The sequence below is a fragment of the Astatotilapia calliptera genome, chromosome 4 (genome assembly GCF_900246225.1).
Source record: "Astatotilapia calliptera chromosome 4, fAstCal1.2, whole genome shotgun sequence".
Classification (NCBI taxonomy): domain Eukaryota; kingdom Metazoa; phylum Chordata; class Actinopteri; order Cichliformes; family Cichlidae; genus Astatotilapia; species Astatotilapia calliptera.
Genome location: NC_039305.1, coordinates 32435063 through 32456089, shown reverse-complemented (window position 1 = coordinate 32456089; position 21027 = coordinate 32435063). Strand labels below are relative to the sequence as shown.

The 21027-nt window shown below is 42.0% G+C and overlaps 1 protein-coding gene across 8 annotated transcripts in view; it reads left to right on the top strand.

Moving 5' to 3' along the window:
• Positions 1–21027, top strand: part of LOC113021485 (potassium voltage-gated channel subfamily C member 1-like) — a 90002-nt gene that overhangs the window by 40639 nt on the left and 28336 nt on the right. For 3 of the 8 annotated variants that reach the window (XM_026166237.1, XM_026166236.1, XM_026166233.1), the window contains exon 4: positions 1306–1518. In XM_026166237.1, the coding sequence (XP_026022022.1) occupies positions 1306–1518 (213 nt within the window). Of the gene's footprint in view, positions 1–1305; positions 1519–2224; positions 2295–2992; positions 5511–21027 lie in introns of those variants that run through there. The other 5 variants (XM_026166232.1, XM_026166230.1, XM_026166231.1 and 2 more) reach the window with 5 other exon arrangements.

Here is a 21027-nt window from a genome sequence, read left to right as displayed (position 1 = left end):
GAGGCAGAGTGTAGACACATAGCCAGTTTGTTGGCACCCTAATGCAGAGAGAGTCATTCACACCTATGGGCTGTAGACACACCAATTAACATAAGATCAGTAACTACATGGCAGAGCACCTGGAGAGAACCCTCACAGACATGAGGAGAACAGGACAACAATGTTAACCACCATAGTGCATATTTGGTTAATAAGCAATTAAAGCTGATTGATCATGTTTTGTGTGCTACATTGTGGCATTCTAGTGACACCATGGAGATGAGTAAAAAGAAAAGAAAGATGTAAGACAGGACACGTTCAGCACGTCATCTATGCCTATATATACATACATCTTTGTTTCAGGCATTGAGATATTCTAATTTTGTGTTATAAGTAAGTAACGTTTATTTGTTCAGGACTTTTCACAGACAGTCACAAAGGGCTGTACACAAAAAAGAGAAATAAATTAGAACATGAAGTGTCACAATAGAGAATAAAAAGGTACAAAATAACAAAATAAAATGAACAGGTTAAAAATAAATAAATAACAATTCTATAAAATTCTCAACAGAAAGCCTGATTTAAAAAACAACAACAACCTACAATTGAATTCAATTCGTTTTTTAAAATGTATTCATACACTAAATCACAACAATAGTTGCCTCAAGGCAATTTATATTGTAAGGTAAAGACCCTACAATAATATAGGAAAAACCATCAGGTGACCACCAACGAGCAAGCACTTTGGCAACAGCGGGAAGAAAAAACTCCCGTTTAACAGGAAGAAGCCTCCAGCAGAGGGAGGGGCTAAACTACACCAAGATTTCAAATACTGGACTAAGCAGCTGAAGCAGAAGGAGACAGAGCTTGATTCACAGCACGTGACCCCCATAGAAGAGATAAGAAATGTTAAAAGATTAAATGTTTTGATTCATCCTGGCACACAGCTATAACAATCGTGGCTCAAGAGTTGGGAGTTCGCCTTGTAATCGGAAGGTTGCCGGTTCGAGCCCCAGCTTGGACAGTCTCGGTCGTTGTGTCCTTGGGCGAGACACTTCACCCGTTGCCTACTGGTGGTGGTCAGAGGGCCCGGTGGCGCCAGTGTCCGGCAGCCTCACCTCTGTCAGTGCACCCCAGGGTGGCTGTGGCTACAATGTAGCTGCCATCACCAGTGTGTGAATGTGTGTGTGAATGTGTGGATGACTGGATGTGTAAAGCGCTTTGGGGTCCTTAGGGACTAGAAAAGCGCTATATAAATGCAGGCCATTTACCATAATGGTCACTCCTATAATCTTTTAACTGCCTTCTCCTTCCCTCTTTTACCAGACTCCAAGCAGAACGGTGATGCAGCAGCTAACGCTGCGGCTCTGGCCAATGAGGACTGCCCTACCATCGACCAGGTCCTGGGAGATGAGCGTAGCCCGGCTACCGGTGGGCTAGGCTCCACCACCAGCCGTGAGCGCTACCCGCACGACCGGGCGTGCTTCCTGCTGAGCGCAGGGGAGTTCCAGCGCACAACAGACGGAAACGTTCGAAAAGGTAAGGGGGTGGAGGGGGATACTGAGGGGAAAAGATGCAGAGAGGGGAGGGGGGTACTTGAGTGACAGCAGTACATGATCCTGATTGATTAAAGCAACAATATGCATAGTGTGTGAAAATATCACGTTTGATCTCAGACTTACATACATATATACACACGTACACTGAGTTAACTACAACACTGAGAGAAGATTACTCCAACATAAGCAATAATAAAAAAGCCATGGTGTTGTCATTTAAAATAAAATGAGTTAAATCATCCTAAAGCACACAATTGATCACATTCCCATTCCATCCATTCTTTTTAATGCAAGCTTAGTTTTGCAGTCTCACTGCCTTGAGACTGTTCATAATCACAAACGCTGTCCGTGGCACATGTAACACATGACTCTCCTTTCTGCTTTCCAAGTATGTGATTGTAGAGGAAGTTCCCTAAATTTGTATGTCCTCCATCTGTACTGCAGAGGTCGCTGCGGCGCTAGTGTCTGGTGCCCTGAGATTGAGTGACTAGATTTACTGTGCTGAACCACAAAAGTAATCACTGATTCATTGAACTGAATTCAATGAATTGAAAAATCATTGTATTAATATTCTGCACTGAGGTGACTGAAGAGTCCCTTAGTAGTACTACACTGTCCTTCAGTGTATGCTTCACACTGTTTATGGCAGCTGATAGAGCTCTTTGTGTCAATCTCTTTTCACACAGCTAAACTGCTTCATTATGAAACACTACTCTTTTTGAGGGATTATAATGTCAACTGTAATTCTTTCTCCAGGTAGGTATTACACAGCAGATACTGGTGCTACTTTATGTTTTTATACTGTCAACAAATCCCATGAAAACTAAAATAACACTAGCAAATATGTTTTCCTGTCATGGACCTCTGCTGGCAGCATACGTCAGGGTTTCTGTCCGACTTTGATCAAACTGTCAAATACTTGTTTTCCAAATTGTAATTATGCCGTCTGTACTTATATACAGTGATCACAAGCAAGATATAATGTGACAGACTCTCAGAGAAAAGGGCTATTTCCCCCAGGTTGACCAATTTGGTGGTGGTGGGTGGCACTGGTAGATGTTATGTGCACCATGTCCTCCCTGCTGACTGATAGCAGAGTTGACTCAGAGTCATTTGGGATCATGTTGGGATATATTCCATAGTAGGAAATAGTCCCTTCAGACGTCTTTCCACTGCTAGATGTGCAGAGACAGCACACATAATGCTTATTCACAAGGTATGAATGCATCATTGGAATAACTGGGCTATCTATGCCCGAGGAGCTGGCAGGTTGAAAAACAGCTAATGTGGAGATTTGTGTGCTTACATGGTCCTCCAGCTAAAGGGCTCCAGACTAGTGTGGATACTCGTTTCCTTCTGGGCTTTGTTCACAGTAAGAAACATATCGAACGTCATGTATATTTAGATCATTTTTTGTAAGTGTGCTATTTTTCATATTTTATCTTGCTGAACAGATGGATCAAATACGTTTCAGTGTGTTCACCATATCACCCTGCTTCATTGTTCTGCTCTCTCTCTCACTGTCACTCTTATCTATTCACTGCATAGTTTATTTTTCTTACTTTGTTACACTGAAGTTCATTAACTGTTCATTCTTTGTTTCTTTCTCTCTTCCTCATACTCTCTTCTTTCCCATCTCCACTGTCTTGTCTATTATTCATCCATCCGATGATTCTTACTTTGCCCCCTTCTGCTGCTGCTTATTGTCCGCCAACTGTGTCTGCTGATTGTCCTCATCCATTCATTTTCCTATTATATTCCTGTTCCCAACGTAACGTTTGCCAACATGACCTGCCACACAATTTTCCTTGACCTTCCTTTTTTTAAACTCTCTCACAATCGTCCTGTACCCCCCACACTGTATTTCCCTGATTCACACACACACACACACACACACACACACACACACACACACACACACACACACACACACACACACACACACACACACACACAATTAGCCACAAGCTGGAGGGGGCTCTGTTACAGCTCGGTAGGATTCCACCTTCTCCTGGATCAAACCACAGAGACACAGAGGTAACCCAGAGCACCCTTAATAACCTGAACTACTAAACTGCATAAGTGAACCAAAGATTACCTTTAAAGCTAATTAAACCACATTAGATCATTAAATATTGCAATAGATATCATTTGACTGAATATGGCTCAAATACAAATACAATTAAAAGAAAAACAATACAGTTCACTACACCAGACTAACTATGCTAACATACTGTCACTGAAATGAACCCCTTGAGTCACCTTCAGTGCTGAGTCGTAACCTTATGATATCAGAAGTTGGGTTTTCTTCTTCTTCTTCTTCTTAGAAACAACAACAACAAAAAGTAAGAATCATTCTGATGCACATAAAATGATTCACAGCTTCCAATATTAAACTAGACTACATGTACTACATCAGAGTGCATATAATGTAGTGCACTTAATGCAGTACATTAGAGCTCTGGTCATTAGGTTAGATTAGGCTCAAAATCAGAATCAGAATACTTCATCAGTCGGGGAGAAAATTATGTGGTCACAGTTGATCCAAGACAGCAAGAACAGGAACTAACTAAACTCAATTCAATAATATTACAAAATATAGTAAAAAGAGTCTAATAAATACAAATAGATCTTATAAATATCCCAGTATATTAGACAAATGAAAAAGAAATATGTGACATTTTGCTGCCCTTCTTATCATATTGACTTGATGTTTAGGGTGTGTACTTGTGACTTTGATGGAGGGATCGTACAGCGAGCTAGCCAGTTTCCTGTGTAGTTAGTGGTGTATTTGGGTAATCTTAGTATCCCGTTGTACTGGCCTGTGACCTGTCATGGAGTAGGTGAGAGGTATTGTCCAGTATTCTCCTCATCTTGGACTTCTTCTCCTACACTACCTTTAGGGAGCTCCAACCTCACCATCTTACTGGCCTTGCACATCATTTTATTGAGTCTCTTGGCATCCATGACCCTCAACCTCCTGCCCCAACATGCAACTGCATAGAAGATAGCACTGGCCACAACGGACTCGACAATCCTGAGTATTGTCCTACAGATGTTAAATCATCTCAGCTGTCTCAGAAAATACAGACGCCTCTGGCACTTCGTGTAGATTGCAGCTGGTTTTCTGGTCCTCTTAAAGTCCCCAATCAATTCCTTGGTCTCTGTCACATGGAGCTGCAGATGATTCTGCTCGCACCACGTAACAAAGGAGTCCACCACTACTGGGTACTCCATTTCATTCCCCCCACTGATGAATCCAACCAGAGCAGAGTCATCAGAAAATTTCTAAACATGGCAGGAAGGTCCATTAAGTGACTGATGTCTGTGGTGTAGAGGGTCAGTAGGAAAGGAAAGAGGATGGATGCTTGTGGGGTAGCAGGTATATGATGGCATCCTCAGCTCTGAGGCAGGGCTGGTAAGCAAACTGAAGGGGTGCAGATGTGGCCTAACAGTCTTTCCAGGGTCTTCATGATGTGGGAAGTCAGTGCCATAGGCCTGTAATGCTGGGGGCCTCTGGGACGTGGCTTCTTTGGTACAGGAATGAGGCAGGACGTCTTCCACAGCAGCGGGAACCAACTCACGTTCAGCATGAACGTTTTAATAAAGACTCCACAAAACTGGGGGGTACGAGCCTTGAGGACATGGGGAACTCACCCCGTCTGGTCCTGCAGACCTGCCTGAGCGGAGTCTTCACATTTTACTCTGAACCTGGTCGAGACTGATAGTGACAGGTGGGGGAGGGGTTTCTGGTCTTTCTCGGGGGGCTATAGACCCTTTGACATAGGACGCTGCACACAGAGCACTGTGCTCTAAAGCCCATCTATTTCTATTGCTTGTGCTGTACAATGGTGGTTTCCCGTTGCACCACGCCAAGCACAAGCATGTCAGTGCAAGCATGCCCGCACTTGCCCTGGCATACAAATGCAATGCAAGCGCTTTCCTTTTTGCTAAAGCATATAGTTAGGGCTGGGTCAGGTGACCCTGACTCCTCCCTTAGTTATGCTGCAATAGTTGTAGGCTGCTGGGGGACTCCCATGATGCATTGGGTGTTTCTTCTTCACTCACTATGTGTTAACAGACCTCTCTGCATTGAATCATACTTGTTATTAATCTCTGGCTCTCTTCCACAGCATGTCTTTATCCTAAGGCCCCCTCCTCGATTTAGAGATGGTCTTTCCCTTTTCGCATAAAGCAGCGTTCCTCCATTTCCAGAATGTGGACATCCTCATCATTGAAAGAGTGTCCACTGGCCCGTAGGTCTAAATGGCCTGATGAATTAAGTCTTCTGTGTTGTCCACTTAGCCAGAGATTGTTTGGATTCCCCGATGGATGAATCATGGCGGTCGTTCTCTCTCCCCAACCGGTCGCAGCAGATTTAGATTTAGGTTAATTTAGATTTACCAGTTATTCTAACCACATTAGCTTCATGTCTTTGGACTGTGAGAGGAAGCTGGAGTACCTGGTCAGAAACCAAAAGAAACACAAGTAGCCATGTTAACGCCACTCAAAATTGATTCCAGCCTGGTTCCTGAAACTTATGGCCTGTTTCTACGCTGACTGATATGCTGCAGGGTCCTCCCTCCTTTTAAATTGCCTTTATTACTTTTAAATGAGATCAGTCACTCTGAGGGTAAACACTATCTCCAGAAGCTCTGTGGTGACAGAACAAGGTACATCTGCTTATTCTGTGCAGAATATTGTGACATTTCGTGACATCGAGCCTGAGTTGCCCATGTTAAACTGTGACCATTGTTGGTGTATTTCTTTAATCAGCAACCGGAGTTTAACAGCTGACAGAGTGAACAGGATATATAGAGGTAAAGTCTGATAAGATCAGTGATGTCGTAGGGAAATGTTGGCTCCTTATTTATGTTACAGAAACACAGAGCTTTGAGGTCAGGTGGATGGCGTGTTTTTGTTTTGTTTTTCTAATGAAAGTAGAGCCATTGTTCCCTGATGATAATATTGATACGAATATGCATTTGTACAAGATAGAGACCTTTTTTTCCCCCCGAGGTCCACAATCTTATCAGACCGCATGATACGCTGGCAAACAGAGATAACCATTTGTTGAAAATGACGAATCTGCTGATGCAACATCTGCAAGCTGGTCTCGCAGAAAGTGGACTATATAAAAGAATCTGAGCAGTTAATGTAAAACAGTGTCACCAGGGCGATCAGCTGATCCCTGGAGTAAATAAAGCATGAGGTGTGTAGCTGCTTCACCCCGATCCCATTCTTCACTGAAAATAACAGAAGGAAGAAAACTCTCTCAACCCACACGTATGAGACAGAGCTATTTAAAACAAACACTCTACAATAATAATAAAGAGAAGTAAGTAAGAAAAAAAACAGGAGCAACTGAAACAGGCACCTTGAGGTTCAGATAGAATAAAACTGAAAATAGTAGAATAGCTAACCTGGATTATGGCAGGTTAGACCCATGATGACATTAGAAAAAATTACCATATTACCATAGTAGCTTTAAATAGATTAAAGTGGATTAAACAAAACAATTTATCGTATTTCATGAAACCTTTACAGTCAGTTCAGTTTTATTCCACACATATTAAAATCCCACTAATGTGAAGTACAATGCTGTGAAAAAGCCCCCGTACGGATTTTTAATAGACAAAGAAACTGGAATAAATGCACAGTTTTTAAATGATGATTGTATATCTTACAGCAGAAAAGCTATTCAAATGTATGTAATTCCCCCTTTGCAAATTATGTCATTAACTACATGTTTTTGGAAAGCTGAGTTCAGTTGAATTAGCCACATCAAATCTAAAGAAACAGCTGAGAAACAAAGTTATTGAAATCTATCAGACGGGAAAGGGTTGTGCTCTGGGACTCCAACAAACCAACAAAGACTCTAATAAACCATGGTGAGAGCCACTATCCACAATTGGAGAAAACTCGGAACAGTGGTGAACCTTCCCAGGAATAGCTAACCTACCAAAATTAGGGCAGAACTTGTAATTTGGCTTAAAAATTTTGGCATAAAAGTGAAAAATTAATGCAGCAAAATGTGTCAAATTAAGGACACATTACCTTTTGAGGTTGCTGTTGCTGCACCATCAACAGTAGTACCAGCTCCCATCCCAGGAGGGTGCTGTTGCTAGCACAAACCATCGACAGGTACAGGAGGAGGGACAGCATTCCCAACGAGCACGAGGAAGATACAGAGGAAGGTGAAATTATACAATATTGAAATTTGTTTGCAAAAAAAAGATACCAGAGTCAACATTAACATCAGATCACACGACATAAAACCTTGCAATACACACACACGCACACACACACACACGCCCGTTCAGCTATCTTAGTGAAGACCTTCATTGACATAATGCTTTCCCTAGCCCCTTACCCTAACCCTAACCATTAAAGATGAATGCCTAACCATAACCTAATTGTAACTCTGACCCTGAAACCACATTTTGAGCCTCGAAAATGCCTTTAAATGCTTCAAATTTGTGAGGATTGGTTTGTGTGTCCTCACAAGTGACTGTTGGTTCTCACAAGTATAGTAGAATGCAGATTTCGGGTCCTCACAAAGATAGCTAGACAGGAACACACACACTGTGTTTTTGTTACTGTAAAGCTTTTAAGTGTGATTCAGCATCACATAGTAAATATGTTGGGGCATATGCATGGTTTCTGTATGTGTTTGTGTGTTTTCGTATAAATTACACTGGAAATTCAATCTGTGTGTGTAAATAAATTATATGCACATGGAAAGAATGCACATATAATTTATACATATTACAAATATGTGATTTAATATATTTTCACTGCTAACTATTATCAGCTGTGTTTATCAAGCCATTATTGGCCCACTACATCTCGTTACAGCTAATTACAGCCAGGATAGCTCCCCCAGATTCTGGGGAGCTATCCTGCATTGCCTCTTGACACAAATTACTTGCCTTTCCTTACACATAAAATGTACGTAATTACATTTCTTCCATCCATCCTTCCATTTTCTGCCGCTTACATGGGTTTAAGTCTCAGGGGCAGATGTCTAAGGAGAGACGCCCAGACCTCCCTCTCCCCAGTCACCTCTTCCTCTTTTTTGATCTTTAATCTGACCCCCTTCTTAATGACCAAGCTCTCCTCTCTATAAAGGCCCCAGTATTCCCTCTGCAATGTCCGCTTTGCTTGTTTCACTTGTATTTACATCCACCATTAAGGTGCAGAAAGCTGCAGTGTTCTTCTGAACAACAGGTGTCACCACAATATCACTATGTAAGCGCTAATACAAGAGGAGAATAAATCAAAACAGAAGCCAAGACTTTGTCAAGTGTTTTTTTTTGCTTAGTCTTAGTAAGGTTTCAGAAACTCTGCAGTTAATAAATTGTTCTAACTTCTCCCTCTGAATACAGTGGCTTGCAAAATTATTCGGCCCCCTTGAACTTTCCCACATTTTGTCACATTACAGCCACAAACATGAATCAATTTTATTGGAATTCCAGGTGAAAGACCAACACAAAGTGGTGCACACGTGAGAAGTGGAACGAAAATCAGACATGATTCCAAACATTTTTTACAAATAAATAACTGCAAAGTGGGGTGTGCGTAATTATTCAGCCCCCTGAGTCAATACTTTGTAGAACCACCTTTTGCTGCAGTTCCAGCTGCCAGTCTTTTAGGGTCTGTCTCTACCAGCTTTGCACATCTACAGACTGAAATCTTTGCCCATTCTTCTTTGCAAAACAGCTCCAGCTCAGTCAGATTAGATGGGCAGCGTTTGTGAACAGCAGTTTTCAGATCCTCGTTCGGCCTGTGAGTTTAGGTGGACGGCCTTGTCTTGGTAGGTTTACAGTTGTGCCAGACTCCTTCCATTTCTGAATGATGGCTTGAACAGTGCTCTGTGGGATGTTCAAGGCTTGGGAAATCTTTTTGTAGCCTAAGCCTGCTTTAAATTTCTCAATAACTTTATCCCTGACCTGTCTGGTGTGTTCTTTGGACTTCATGGTGTTGTTGCTCCCAATATTCTCTTAGACAACCTCTGAGGCCGTCACAGAGCAGCTGTATTTGTACTGACATTAGGTTACACACAGGTGACTCTATTTAGTCATTAGCACTCATCAGGCAACGTCTATGTGCAACTGACTGCACTCAGACCAAAGGGGGCTGAATAATTACGCACACCCCACTTTGCAGTTATTTGTAAAAAATGTTTGGAATCATGTCTGATTTTCGTTCCACTTCTCACGTGTGCACCACTTTGTGTTGGTCTTTCACCTGGAATTACAATTAAATTGGATTCATGTTTGTGGCTGTAATGTGACAAAATGTGGGAAAGTTACTTTTGCAAGCCACTGTATCTGCATGTCTCTGAGCTTCTGTAGTGGAATATAATTAAAATGGCAGTACAAACCGTCACAATCGTACATTTGTGTATAGGATAGGATAAGATAATAAGAAAAAGATACTATATACAACAGAATAAAATACAATGTTGTCAGAAAAGAAATTGCACTTAGTGTTTTTGGTATTGCACATATATGGATTTGTGTGTTTGGTGAGTTGTGAAGTTTTTGTTGTGGAGTCTGACAGCAGTTGGAAGGAAAGACCTGCGAAATCTCTCCGTCCCACACCGTGGGTGCCGCAGTCTCCCACTGAAGGAGCTGCTCAGTGCTGTCAGAGTCTCCTGCATGGGGTGGGAGATGTTGTCCAACAGGGATGACAGCTTAGCCACCGTTCTCCTGTCACTCACCACCTCCACTGGGTCCAGAGGGCATCCTAGAACAGAGCTGGCCCTTCGGATCACCCTGTTCAGTCTCTTCCTGTCCCCAGCAGAGATGCTGCCGCCCCAGCAGACCACACCGCAAAACATGGCTGAGGCCACCACAGAGTCATAGAAGGTCTTTAGGAGTGGGCCCTTCACTCCAGAAGACCTGAGTCTCTGCAGCAGGTACAGCCTGCTCTGCCCTTTCCTGTAGAGGGCGTCTAAGTTATGAGTCCAGTTTATTGTTCAGATGAACACCAAGGTACCTGTAGCTGCCTACAGCCTCAATGTCCATGAATTGGATGTTCAGTGGTTGCAGTGGGGGATGTTTGTGCCTGTGGAAGTCTACCACCAGCTCCTTGGTTTTACTGGCGTTGATCTGGAGGTAGTTCAGCTGGCACCAGTCCACAAAGTCTTGAGTCAGTCCTCTGTACTCCTTGTCGTCCCCATCAGTGATGAGGCCGACTATTGCAGAGTTATCAGAGAACTTCTGCAGGAAGCACTGGGTGAAGTTGTGGGAGAAGTCTGCAGTGTAGATGGTGAAGAGGAACGGAGCCAGAACCGTTCCCTGTGGGGCCCCCGTACTGCAGACGACCCTGTCCGACACACAGCCCTGAGCCCTCACATACTGTGGTCGGTCGGTGAGGTAGTCCAGGATCCAGGTAGTGAGGTGATGGTCTATTCCTGAGTTCTCCAGCTCGTCCTTCAGGACTGTGGGAATAATGGTGTTAAAGGCACTGGAGAAATCAAAGAACATGATTCTCACAGTGCTCCCAGCGGTCTCCATCATCCGCTCCAATGCCAGGCTGGTAGGCAAACTGAAGTGGGTCCAGTGATGAGCTCACCAGGGGCCAAAGCTGTGCCAGGACTAACCGTTCCAGGGTCTTCATCAGGTGGGATGTCAGAGCCACCGTCCTATAGCTGTTGAGGTCCTTGGAATTCATGTCTTCAGCCCAGCTGCAGCAGCCATGGCACAAAGTCCCAGGTTACAAAAACCAAGAGGTGCACAACCGGCAGAAGTGCCACAAAGAAAATCACTTTTACACTCACCTCCCTCTTCATCGCACAGGCCGATGTGACACCAATCCATCTGTCAGTCAACCTGTTAAAGCTTGATGAGACCAAGAGAAAGCAAAGAGCTGAGACGTAATCCCAAGGCCACCAAAGTGGAGACCCTCCGTTACGTGGTTACACCTGCAAATTCTATCCATAAAAGTTATGAGCAGAAGTTGAGTCCAACTTATTGCTGGTGATGCGAACCAAGACCTTGCTACAGTTGTTGAGGGTTGTAAGGAGTCAGTGAGTTCAATTCAATTTTATTTTATTTACATACCATAACAGCTGTCTCAAGTAACCTGGTGCTAACGGAGCACCAGCTCAGAAGCTCAGCCTCTCTGAGAACTGAGATAGTAAGATACTAGTAAAAGGCTATAAAATAGAAAGAATTAAATAACACTGTATGAGTACGCTCAGCTCCCATGTTCCTTTAAATTTCAAAAGAGTCACTTTCTGTTTTTTCACCAGCAAAACAAATAAAAATGAAAATTGTTAAACACGTGAAATACATATTAGTAATATTAGTAGTATTATGACCAATATTATTATTATTACTAGCCAAAACCCACCACATGGACAATTGTTAACAGGCCTTGGTTGAAGTGTCTCATCACGACATATTTAGCTGTGACTTGAACACAATTCCAAATACAAAGTCTGGTGACTGTTGTCTACGGGTGATGTATGTTGACAACAAGAGGAACAAATGCAAACGGAGAATGTAACATCACATTTGTAGATGTGAAAAATTTCTATATGTGGGACAGTGTTTGTGTGCTGTTTACTTCAGATTGGACACTGTAATGGTGGAGATGTACACAGAGCATACATACAGACATAAACTCAGCACAGAAAGTAATACAATTTGTGTTTTGTTGATTCTTTCTTGTTGTAACAATGCTTCCTGGCAATAAATCATATACAGCTGTTTGTTTCGCCTGAAACGGTGCCACATGTGTAAGGAAAATGTATCTGTGAGATGAGCAGCAGGATTAAGTGTGGGGGTAACTTCTCTACCAATGGCAGGCAACCTGTTCTGCTGTTGACTCTTGTTTGATGTCGTTTATTGGTTTGGATAATTGATGACTGAAGAAATAAGACATGCTGACAATTTAATCATTTAATAAATTGGTCATGCACTTTATTGGGATGGCGTCCCATTCTTCAACCAGCTCTTATTGCAAGTGTCTAGTTAGTCACTTTGGCACGAACAACATGCCCAAACTGATCCCACAAGTGTTCAACAAGTTTGAGGACTGCAGGTAGGTCATTTCATTCTCTCCATTCTGGAAGAAGAGCTCTGCTCTGTTGGAGTGACCGTTGTCATTTGAACAGAGTTTGGCAGTGTAGCAGTAGGACCCAGGTTATAGAATCTCATCTCTGCATTCAGATTGCCTCCAGTTATGACAAGCCTTTTCTTACCAATGAGGTAGTGTTGTCTTCTTGACTAGCCCACTTCATCTCCTGTGTCTGGCATTCTCTATAGTAAGTAATTTGTTCTTTAATTTGGAGATGTTTCTAGGAGTCACTTAGAGATAATGTTGTAACTTGATTAGAGAGTAAATACCAGAATAAAGTGTTTGGATTTGGCAGACAAGATATGGAAAACTTTTCATGGATGCAACCTACAAATTCAGCTGTGTTATTCAACCCAAAAATCCCTACAAATGTGGCACCATCTAAGGGGACGTAAACAGCTTTACTAACTATATAACATCTATGGTCAAGAAGCATAATTACAACAAAGAAATGATTGGCCAAAGACAAATGTCCTTATTTTTGGCATAACTTAAATACATACACTACAATCCTTATAGAAGATTATTATCCGGTAAACAATACCGGAGCAAGTTTTATTGACTCTCATAAATGGCATGCAGCCTTTCAGTAGAGAATTTGAGAGTGGCTGATGCCTATGTTAGGGAAGCGAGACCTGTGACCCAAGCTTATGAGTTCTTCGATGTATTGGTACTAGCTGTGCCTCAAGTTAGCACTAGTAGGTTTAAATATCCCTATCTGTTGTGCAGACTGACAACAGTATCAGTCCTTCCCATGCCCTGACATGACTTGTCTTCCGGCAACAAGTTTTTTGTTTTTTCGTAATTCCTAGGGCTGCAAGGATTCATCAAGTAACTCAAATAACTCAGTTATAAAAAACTGTCTACATAATCTTTATTTTTTTACTCTAATTCCGATACAAACATTTACAGGGAAAAAGCTGGTGGGACTTTTTAGTCTTAAAAATCTGGCACAATGTTTGAATTAGGCAGCATGCTGAAGGCTCACGGCAGCTGTCATACTGTCTACCACAGTGATACCTGAAGCAGTGGTTAGTCTAAAAAAGGGCATTTAAAACACCTTGAGGCATCTATTGTTGTGATTTGGCGTTGTATAAAAAATAAATTGAATTAAATGTACAAGAATAAATTTATTTCAAAGCTCTGGTAACATTATTTTAGATAGATTAACATAAAATATTACATACACAAAAAACCCACACAAACTCTACCTCATCCAAGAGATACAGTAGCCCTACGGTCAAAACTCTTAATTGCCTCCTAGTTATGTAATAAAGCTTTCCAGGAAGAGGGCTTTTATATTTGGTGCCTTAGTTTAGTTTGTATGTATGCCTTATTTTATTTGATGTTACTGTACTTGTGATTATGTATTTATTTTTGCATTAAAGAAAATAGAAAGAGATCTCCGATGTTGTTCCTGGGATCTGCTGGAGCCACTCGCCTAGCTTGGGAGTCACCACACCGAGTGCTCCGATTACCACGGGGACCACCGCTACCTTCACTCTCCACATCTTCTTGACCTCTTCTCTGAGCCTTTAGTACTTCTTCAGCTTCTCGTGTTCCTTCTTCCTAATGTTGCTGTCATTCAGTACCGCTACTTCTATTACTACGGCCGTCTTCTTGTGCTTATCTACCACCACTATGTCCGGTTGGTTATTCACCACTTTTTTGTCTGTCTGTATCTGGAAGTCCCACAGGAACTTAGCTCGGTCATTCTCAATTACCCTTGGGGGCGTCTCCCATTTTGACCTTGAGAGTCTATGGATCTTGTGCTCAGAGCTTGTTCCTGTGCTGCCATGATTAGTGCCTCTGTGCTGTCTTTCAGTCCAGATTTGTCCAGCCAATGGGGGGATATCTGGATGTCAGCCCTTTCCTCTATCTGCCAGTGATACATACCATGCAAGGGCCTGTCCTTCAATGATGGTTCAACTACTTCCTCCTCTTCTTTTTTGGGTTTCTGCTGCCTGAGGTATTCACTACACACATGGTGAGTTGTGGCCATCTTCCTGATGTACCTGTTCGTTGTCTCATCCTAGACAGTGGTTCTGACACTAAGCAGTCCCCGGCCTCCTTCCTTCCACTTAGCATACAGCCTCAGGGTGCTGGACTTGGTGATATCGGTGGCTTCTATCTCCTGCTTTGGCCAGCTTATTTTTTTTTCTGCAGGGTACCTGAGCCCAGATCTTGTTTTTCCCATCCAGCTGACTCTTCAGGACCTCTCTGACCCTCTGCAGGTACTTGGTGGTTGCAGCTTTACTAGCGGCCTCTTCATGCCTCCCATTTAACTGTGGGATTCCCAGGTACTTTCAACGGTCCTTGATGTCTGCAATGTTGCCTTCTAATAGTTTGATCCCCTCAGTTCTGACTACCTTCCCTCTCTTTGTTACCATCCAATTACACTTATCCAATCCGAACGACATTTCAACATTAAACCTGTATATCCTGGTGGTGTGGATCAGTGAATTAATGTCTCATTCACTATTGGCATACGGCTTGATGTCATCCATATAGAGGAGATGGGTTGACGAATGCGCCGTTCTGTAGTCGGTATCCGTAGCCAGTCTTGTAAGAGATCTCACTTAGGGGGTTCAGGCCTATGCAGAACAGCAGTGGGGACAGAGCATCTCCCTGGTAGATCCCTCATTTGATGGTGACTTGTGCCTCTAGTGTTGTACGCCACATCTCCATTGAGTTCCTGATGAAGGCTCTTAGGGTCCTGTTGATCTTGCACATTTCCAGGCATTTCATGATCCGGGTGTGGGGCATTGAGTCATAGGCCTTCTTGTAGTCAATCCAGGAGGTGCACAGGTGGTCAGTCTGGTCTTGCAATCTTGGGCGACTGCTCTGTCGACCAGGAGCTGGTGTTTTGTCCCTCTGGTATTTCTGCCAAGCCCTTTCTGTGCCTCGCTCATGTATTGACCAATGTGCCTTTTTATCTTAGCCGCTATGATGCCTGACAGGAGCATCCATGTGGTACTGAGGCAGGTTATTGCCTAGTTGGATGGTACCGAACACTTCTGGAGGTTCTCTGGGTTCAGGACTGTCTGGCCTTCAGTTAGCCATTCTGGGTGTGTCTCATCTACTATCAGCTGGTTCATTTGTGCTGCCATGTGTTCATGAAGTGCCGTCAGCTTCTATAGCCAGTAGACGTGAATTATGTCGGGGCCTGGTGCTGTCCTTCATACTGGAGACCCTTTCTTTTTATATCTGTCACTGTGATGGTCACTGGACCCTGTTCCGGGAGGTGCAGTTGATTTGCTCTTAGACCCACAGGCCTCTGACCACTGTTATTATGGGTTGCGTCCTTCCCCCATATGCTCTTCCAGTACTGCATGGACAACTTGCTGTACTTTTTAGGCATCTTCTTTGGTGCACCTGTCTGTTACTCCAATAGTTGGCTAACTTCCCTCTGTGCTACCTTGATCTTAGCCTGTAGTTTCCTTCTCCGTGGAGGGTACTGCTCCTTGTGGCTTTTCAACTTGTAGCCAAGCATCTCACTGATCCCTGCTGCCATAGTGTAGATCAGCTGATTAGTCTCAGTGATGGTACAGCGCTGCATCCACATCTTCTAGTAGACCTTCACATACTTCACCTAATCTTGGTAACCTACTACGGAGGATGCAGGTTGCCAGCTTTGCCATGATCCTGTCTTTCAAGTCAGTTCGTTTTGCACTCAATGCTTCTTCTTCCATTGTACTTGGGGCTTGGTACCCAGTCGGGTGGGGTCAGGGGGTGAAATCTCCCCCTGACCTGTTGTCCTGGCTCCACTATTGCTGTAGCATTGTGTATGTATACTGTATGCAGTTAAACTGTTAAAACTAATGCAATTTCTAAAATGGAAACCAATGAGCAGATCATTTTAGAAGGCGTGTCATTGTTTCTTTTGAATATTTAAGATTGTTCATAAGACAAATTAATTTTGATCTGATCTGATTAATAGAATAATCAGTAGAACACTTGATTTTTAAAATGATCAAAATCTGCAGGCCTAAAGCTTCCTCTACAGACTGCAATATGTGTTTGTGCAAAATTTCCCCATGTGACACTCAAAAAGACAGCATTTAATCTAAATTCATGTCAGGAGCAGCTCACACAATTTCAGCACAGTTTAACATAGTAAACATACTGCATAAGAATCAGAGCATGACTGCGGGAGTAAACGCATGTCCTGTGTACTATTTATTGTGTTTTGTGTGAGAGAGCTACACTTTCCATTTTTACACCTGCAGTGTGTTGATTGATACCAAAACAGGTAATTAGTGGGCCTGAAAGGTAGAAGTATGCTGCTGTTGTTATTTTGTTGTTGTGATGTTACTGTCTCCTTCCCCAGGTTGTATAAAGTCATGTACTTGTTTGTGGGCTCATAGTGATCTGTGTCACACTATCATCTGTCTGTTTGTCTTTTTCTCTATTTGTTTCTGTTTTTTCTATTTTACATCCATCCTTTTTTCTCCGTCTGCCTGTATTCTGTGTGTAGCTGTCTTCCCCTCCTCCTACTCCTCTTCTTCCTCCTTCTCCTCTCACTCTGGTACTTACAGATAAGGGGAGGGTGCCACAAGTCCCATTTGTTCTGCTTTATGTTTTTACCAAACTTTATGATTTGATTTGCAGACTCTACAGCGTAGCCACGATCAATAAAATATGTCTTCGGTGACAATAAGCCATAATTCTGCACAAAAGTACTCAATATGTAAAGACATTAATTTAAAGAAATCATTTTCTTGGAAAAGTACCAGAGTGAAAATAGCTGCTGTGTACTGGTTGCCTCATTATTCTACCAGGCTAGTGACACATGGATGCCAACCGGGTGGTTGGTTGGTTTCCCTTGTCCTGTCCTGTGAAGCTAAGCTCAGATTAGTATGACAGCACAGCCTGCAGAGACTACAGTGGGAGATGCTTGTTTGATAATTTACTTGTTTGCAGATTATTGGATCCCTCAGAAAACACCTTTGGACATAGATTACACAAACAGGTTCGAAAAAGTTTGTGCTGTTGTTTTACAGTTGCTGAGCCACTCGAACTCTCTAACAGGCTGAGCTGAAACACTGACTGCTGGCGTGCTTCGAAGGGCCACATTACCTAACGAGACAGTGAACTGATTAACACCAAGACACAAATTTGTAGCTTCTAGAGAAATGAGCAGGCAGGCAGTTAAGAAAGACAGACAAAACTCGAATCCTAAAAATAATGCATGCTCCAATATTCAGGTAAGTATAAGAACAACTTCGAAGGGCTTTGGAAAAAATTTGCCTCTGTGCTTTGTCCTTTCTAGCCTTTTTACAATGCAGCTTATTAAGATCCTTGGCAAGAGAAACACAGTTGCACACATTTCAAAATATGTGCAACTGTGTTGCTCAGCTTTTGTCCTTAAAGTGCCTCCAGAAGTCTCTTTTAATGCCTTTACAACAGTCCTTCCTTTTTTCCCTGCCTCTTTCCTGCTGACATTATTGGGATTTATTGCCATCCTTAATATTAAAAAAGTCATTTAATCCAAAACAATTGGCTCTGTGGTTGTGATGTGTGGGAAGAACGGAAGACATTCTGAAATGGCAGCAAAGCCCCCCCCAAACCCTCGTCATGAATGACTATTTATCTGTATCACCCCACTTTTTTCTTGTTGGCCAAATAGACCAAAGGAAACAATGTTCAGAGGAACTGCGGGACTTGGTGCAGCAAAGCAATTTGGGTTAAGGCTCCATGATTGACTCTTGGTAATCTGAACTACAAAATGCAAGTTTGGCAATTTCAGTGACCCCATGCAAATTGTAGTCTTAGTTTCTGGTTCTCAGCTGAAAGGAGTGGCACCTGGTTTGTTGCTGCTTGGAAGCATGCCTTATTGTGCATTCAGAGGTGCTTTTCTGCATATATTAGTTGTGATGAGAGGTTATTTAAGTTCCAGCTGCCGTCCTTTCAGTTCAAAGCAGTCTGGCAATTCTCTGACCTTGAGCATCAACAAAGCAGAGAGCTCAGACAACTGCCCTTTTATTTCAGCTTTTCACACTCTGTAAACCCTAGAGATGTTGTGGTGCGTTGTGCGATGCCATTACATTAGCAGGAATGGTCAGATCAACCCATTTAAGACACTCTAATCACCTTTCTTCCCTGTTCTGATGTTTGGTTTGAACTTCAGCAGATCAGTTTGACTTGTCTATTTGCCTAAATGCATGGTGTTGCTACCATGTGCTAATGAGATATTTACATTAATGAGAAATCAACATTTGTGCCTAATAAACTGGATGATCGTCATATTCTTGCAAATAGGTAGGTAGGTATGCCGGCAAATAAACACATTGGAAAGAGTCACCAAAGTGACCAAATCTTAATTTTACCATAAGTAACACAACAACACAACGTGTTCAAAATAAGGACTCATGAACAATTTTAAAAGCATTTTAATTTAAAACACCATAACACTGTCTCTCTATCACTATTCAGCGTCGTAAACTTTCTCAGTTTCAGTTCAAACCAGGAAACGAAATTATAAAAAAGAAACAAGGTGCAAAAGAGAAAAAAATGAAACAAAAAAACGATGCAATGATTACACCAGTCAAAATATTTTGCTGTGGAAACCCATCATATGTAGCAGACATCGTTAGCATGCCTTGCTTTAGCAGATATAATGTCTTAATGTCTAAAACGAATATTGAATCAATGAGCCATGATTAGATTGATCATTACTAAGAACAGCTTTGGTCCAGTATGCAAACTAATGGGTAAATAAACTGATGGCTTTCTTTGGTTTTTTTACACTTCCTTTCATTTTTGTGCTTCCTCACTTCTTCCCAGTGATTTTATTTCAGTGAAATATTGTCAGCTGCATTTGGGTCGCATTAACTGTTGTGTGTTCTGTTATTTTACTGATTACTGTCTGTTATTGTTCTGCATGTTCTTTATATCTTTGTGTTTTTCATCTCTATTGTCTTAAAGTATGCCTCTGTGCTCACACGGCTTTTGTCTCACTGCTAAGGTCATCTTCTCTGTCATCGCCTCTCAGTCAGCTAGTCACAAGGCATATACATCAGTACATACATGTTACATGTATGCAGCATGTTCTATCTTTGTATTTAATACAAATATAGTTTCCTAAGAATCACACATCCACATGTGCTCGTGCTCTTCAAACATGTATGTTAATCAATATTTATTTTTTCATTTGGAACCTTTTTTATACAATGAAATACATGTTGACATGTTTGTTTGTTTTGGTTTATTTGTTTGATTTTTTTTTTTTTTTTTTTGGGGGGGGCACTTATATATTTTACTTGGTTGTTTCCCAATGTGTACTCTTCCTCAACCCCAAAGTCTTTCCTTTTCCTGTTCCTCAAACCTTCCGCCCCCTTTCCACCATCACATGCTTTTCCCCTCATTTTCATGTTCATGCTCTGTTCTTTGCCTTATTCGAGCCTCATTAATCCAGTTCAACAATCATAGATAAGACTCTGCTATCCTCACAGTTGAAAATAAAACATGTATGTATGTTGTATATATATTTTTAGGAGTCTCATGGGATGGCTGTCAGTTTGAAAACACAATGGCTAGCTCAGTAAGCAAAAACAGACACACTGTCAAACTGGTTTATCTACTGACTGGGAACTTTTAGGTGAACGTCTAATATTAGTATGCACATTACAGACCAGGAATATGTAACAGGGCTCAAAAAATAAACTCTTTAACATCCACATGACTCTTAAAAAATAGATTAAAGCTTGGAAGTAATTTGATTTTTTCACTCTTACAGGGGAAATAGTAGAATGTATTGTAGGATGTGTTGTACTCAAGTGGCAGAGTTGCCTTCAAAATGTAAGTGAGATGCATGTTTAATTACCAGTTCAGAGTAATCTGTCAGTTGTAAAATGTGAAACTGGTTAGGTAAAGTAAAGCTAGGGACGATCCTAAAAATCCGAATATATTCATTTTCCTTTTAGGGTTTGCCGTTTAGTTAACACAGAGCACTTACAGCGACCAACAGTTCCCATTATTACACCCACTTCAAAGTGTCATAATGGATCATTTTAAAATTTAATATAATGTGAGTGTATAAAACACTAAATCCTTGTACAGTTGTAACCAAAACGAGAAACTAAGTTTTGAGACCAAAACTGTTTTTTCAGGTGTAAGTAAACATGAAAAGTAATCTAATAATAAGATGGCTATGAAAACGTATTTAGCTTGTTCCATTCCTTTCACTGCACTCAATCACCCCTTCCTCCTTTTCTTGCCATCCCAAGTACCTCCCCTCTTTCCGCTTCCCTCCCCCCCTCCTTTATATCTTGTCATCTCATTCTAACACTGGTGTATCATCCCATTCTCAGGCTATCCTCCTCAGTCTCTCCCCCTCCGTTGTGTTTCTAAAGTCTGATTGAATTGAGGTATGTACAGCAAGTCACCATGACAGCAC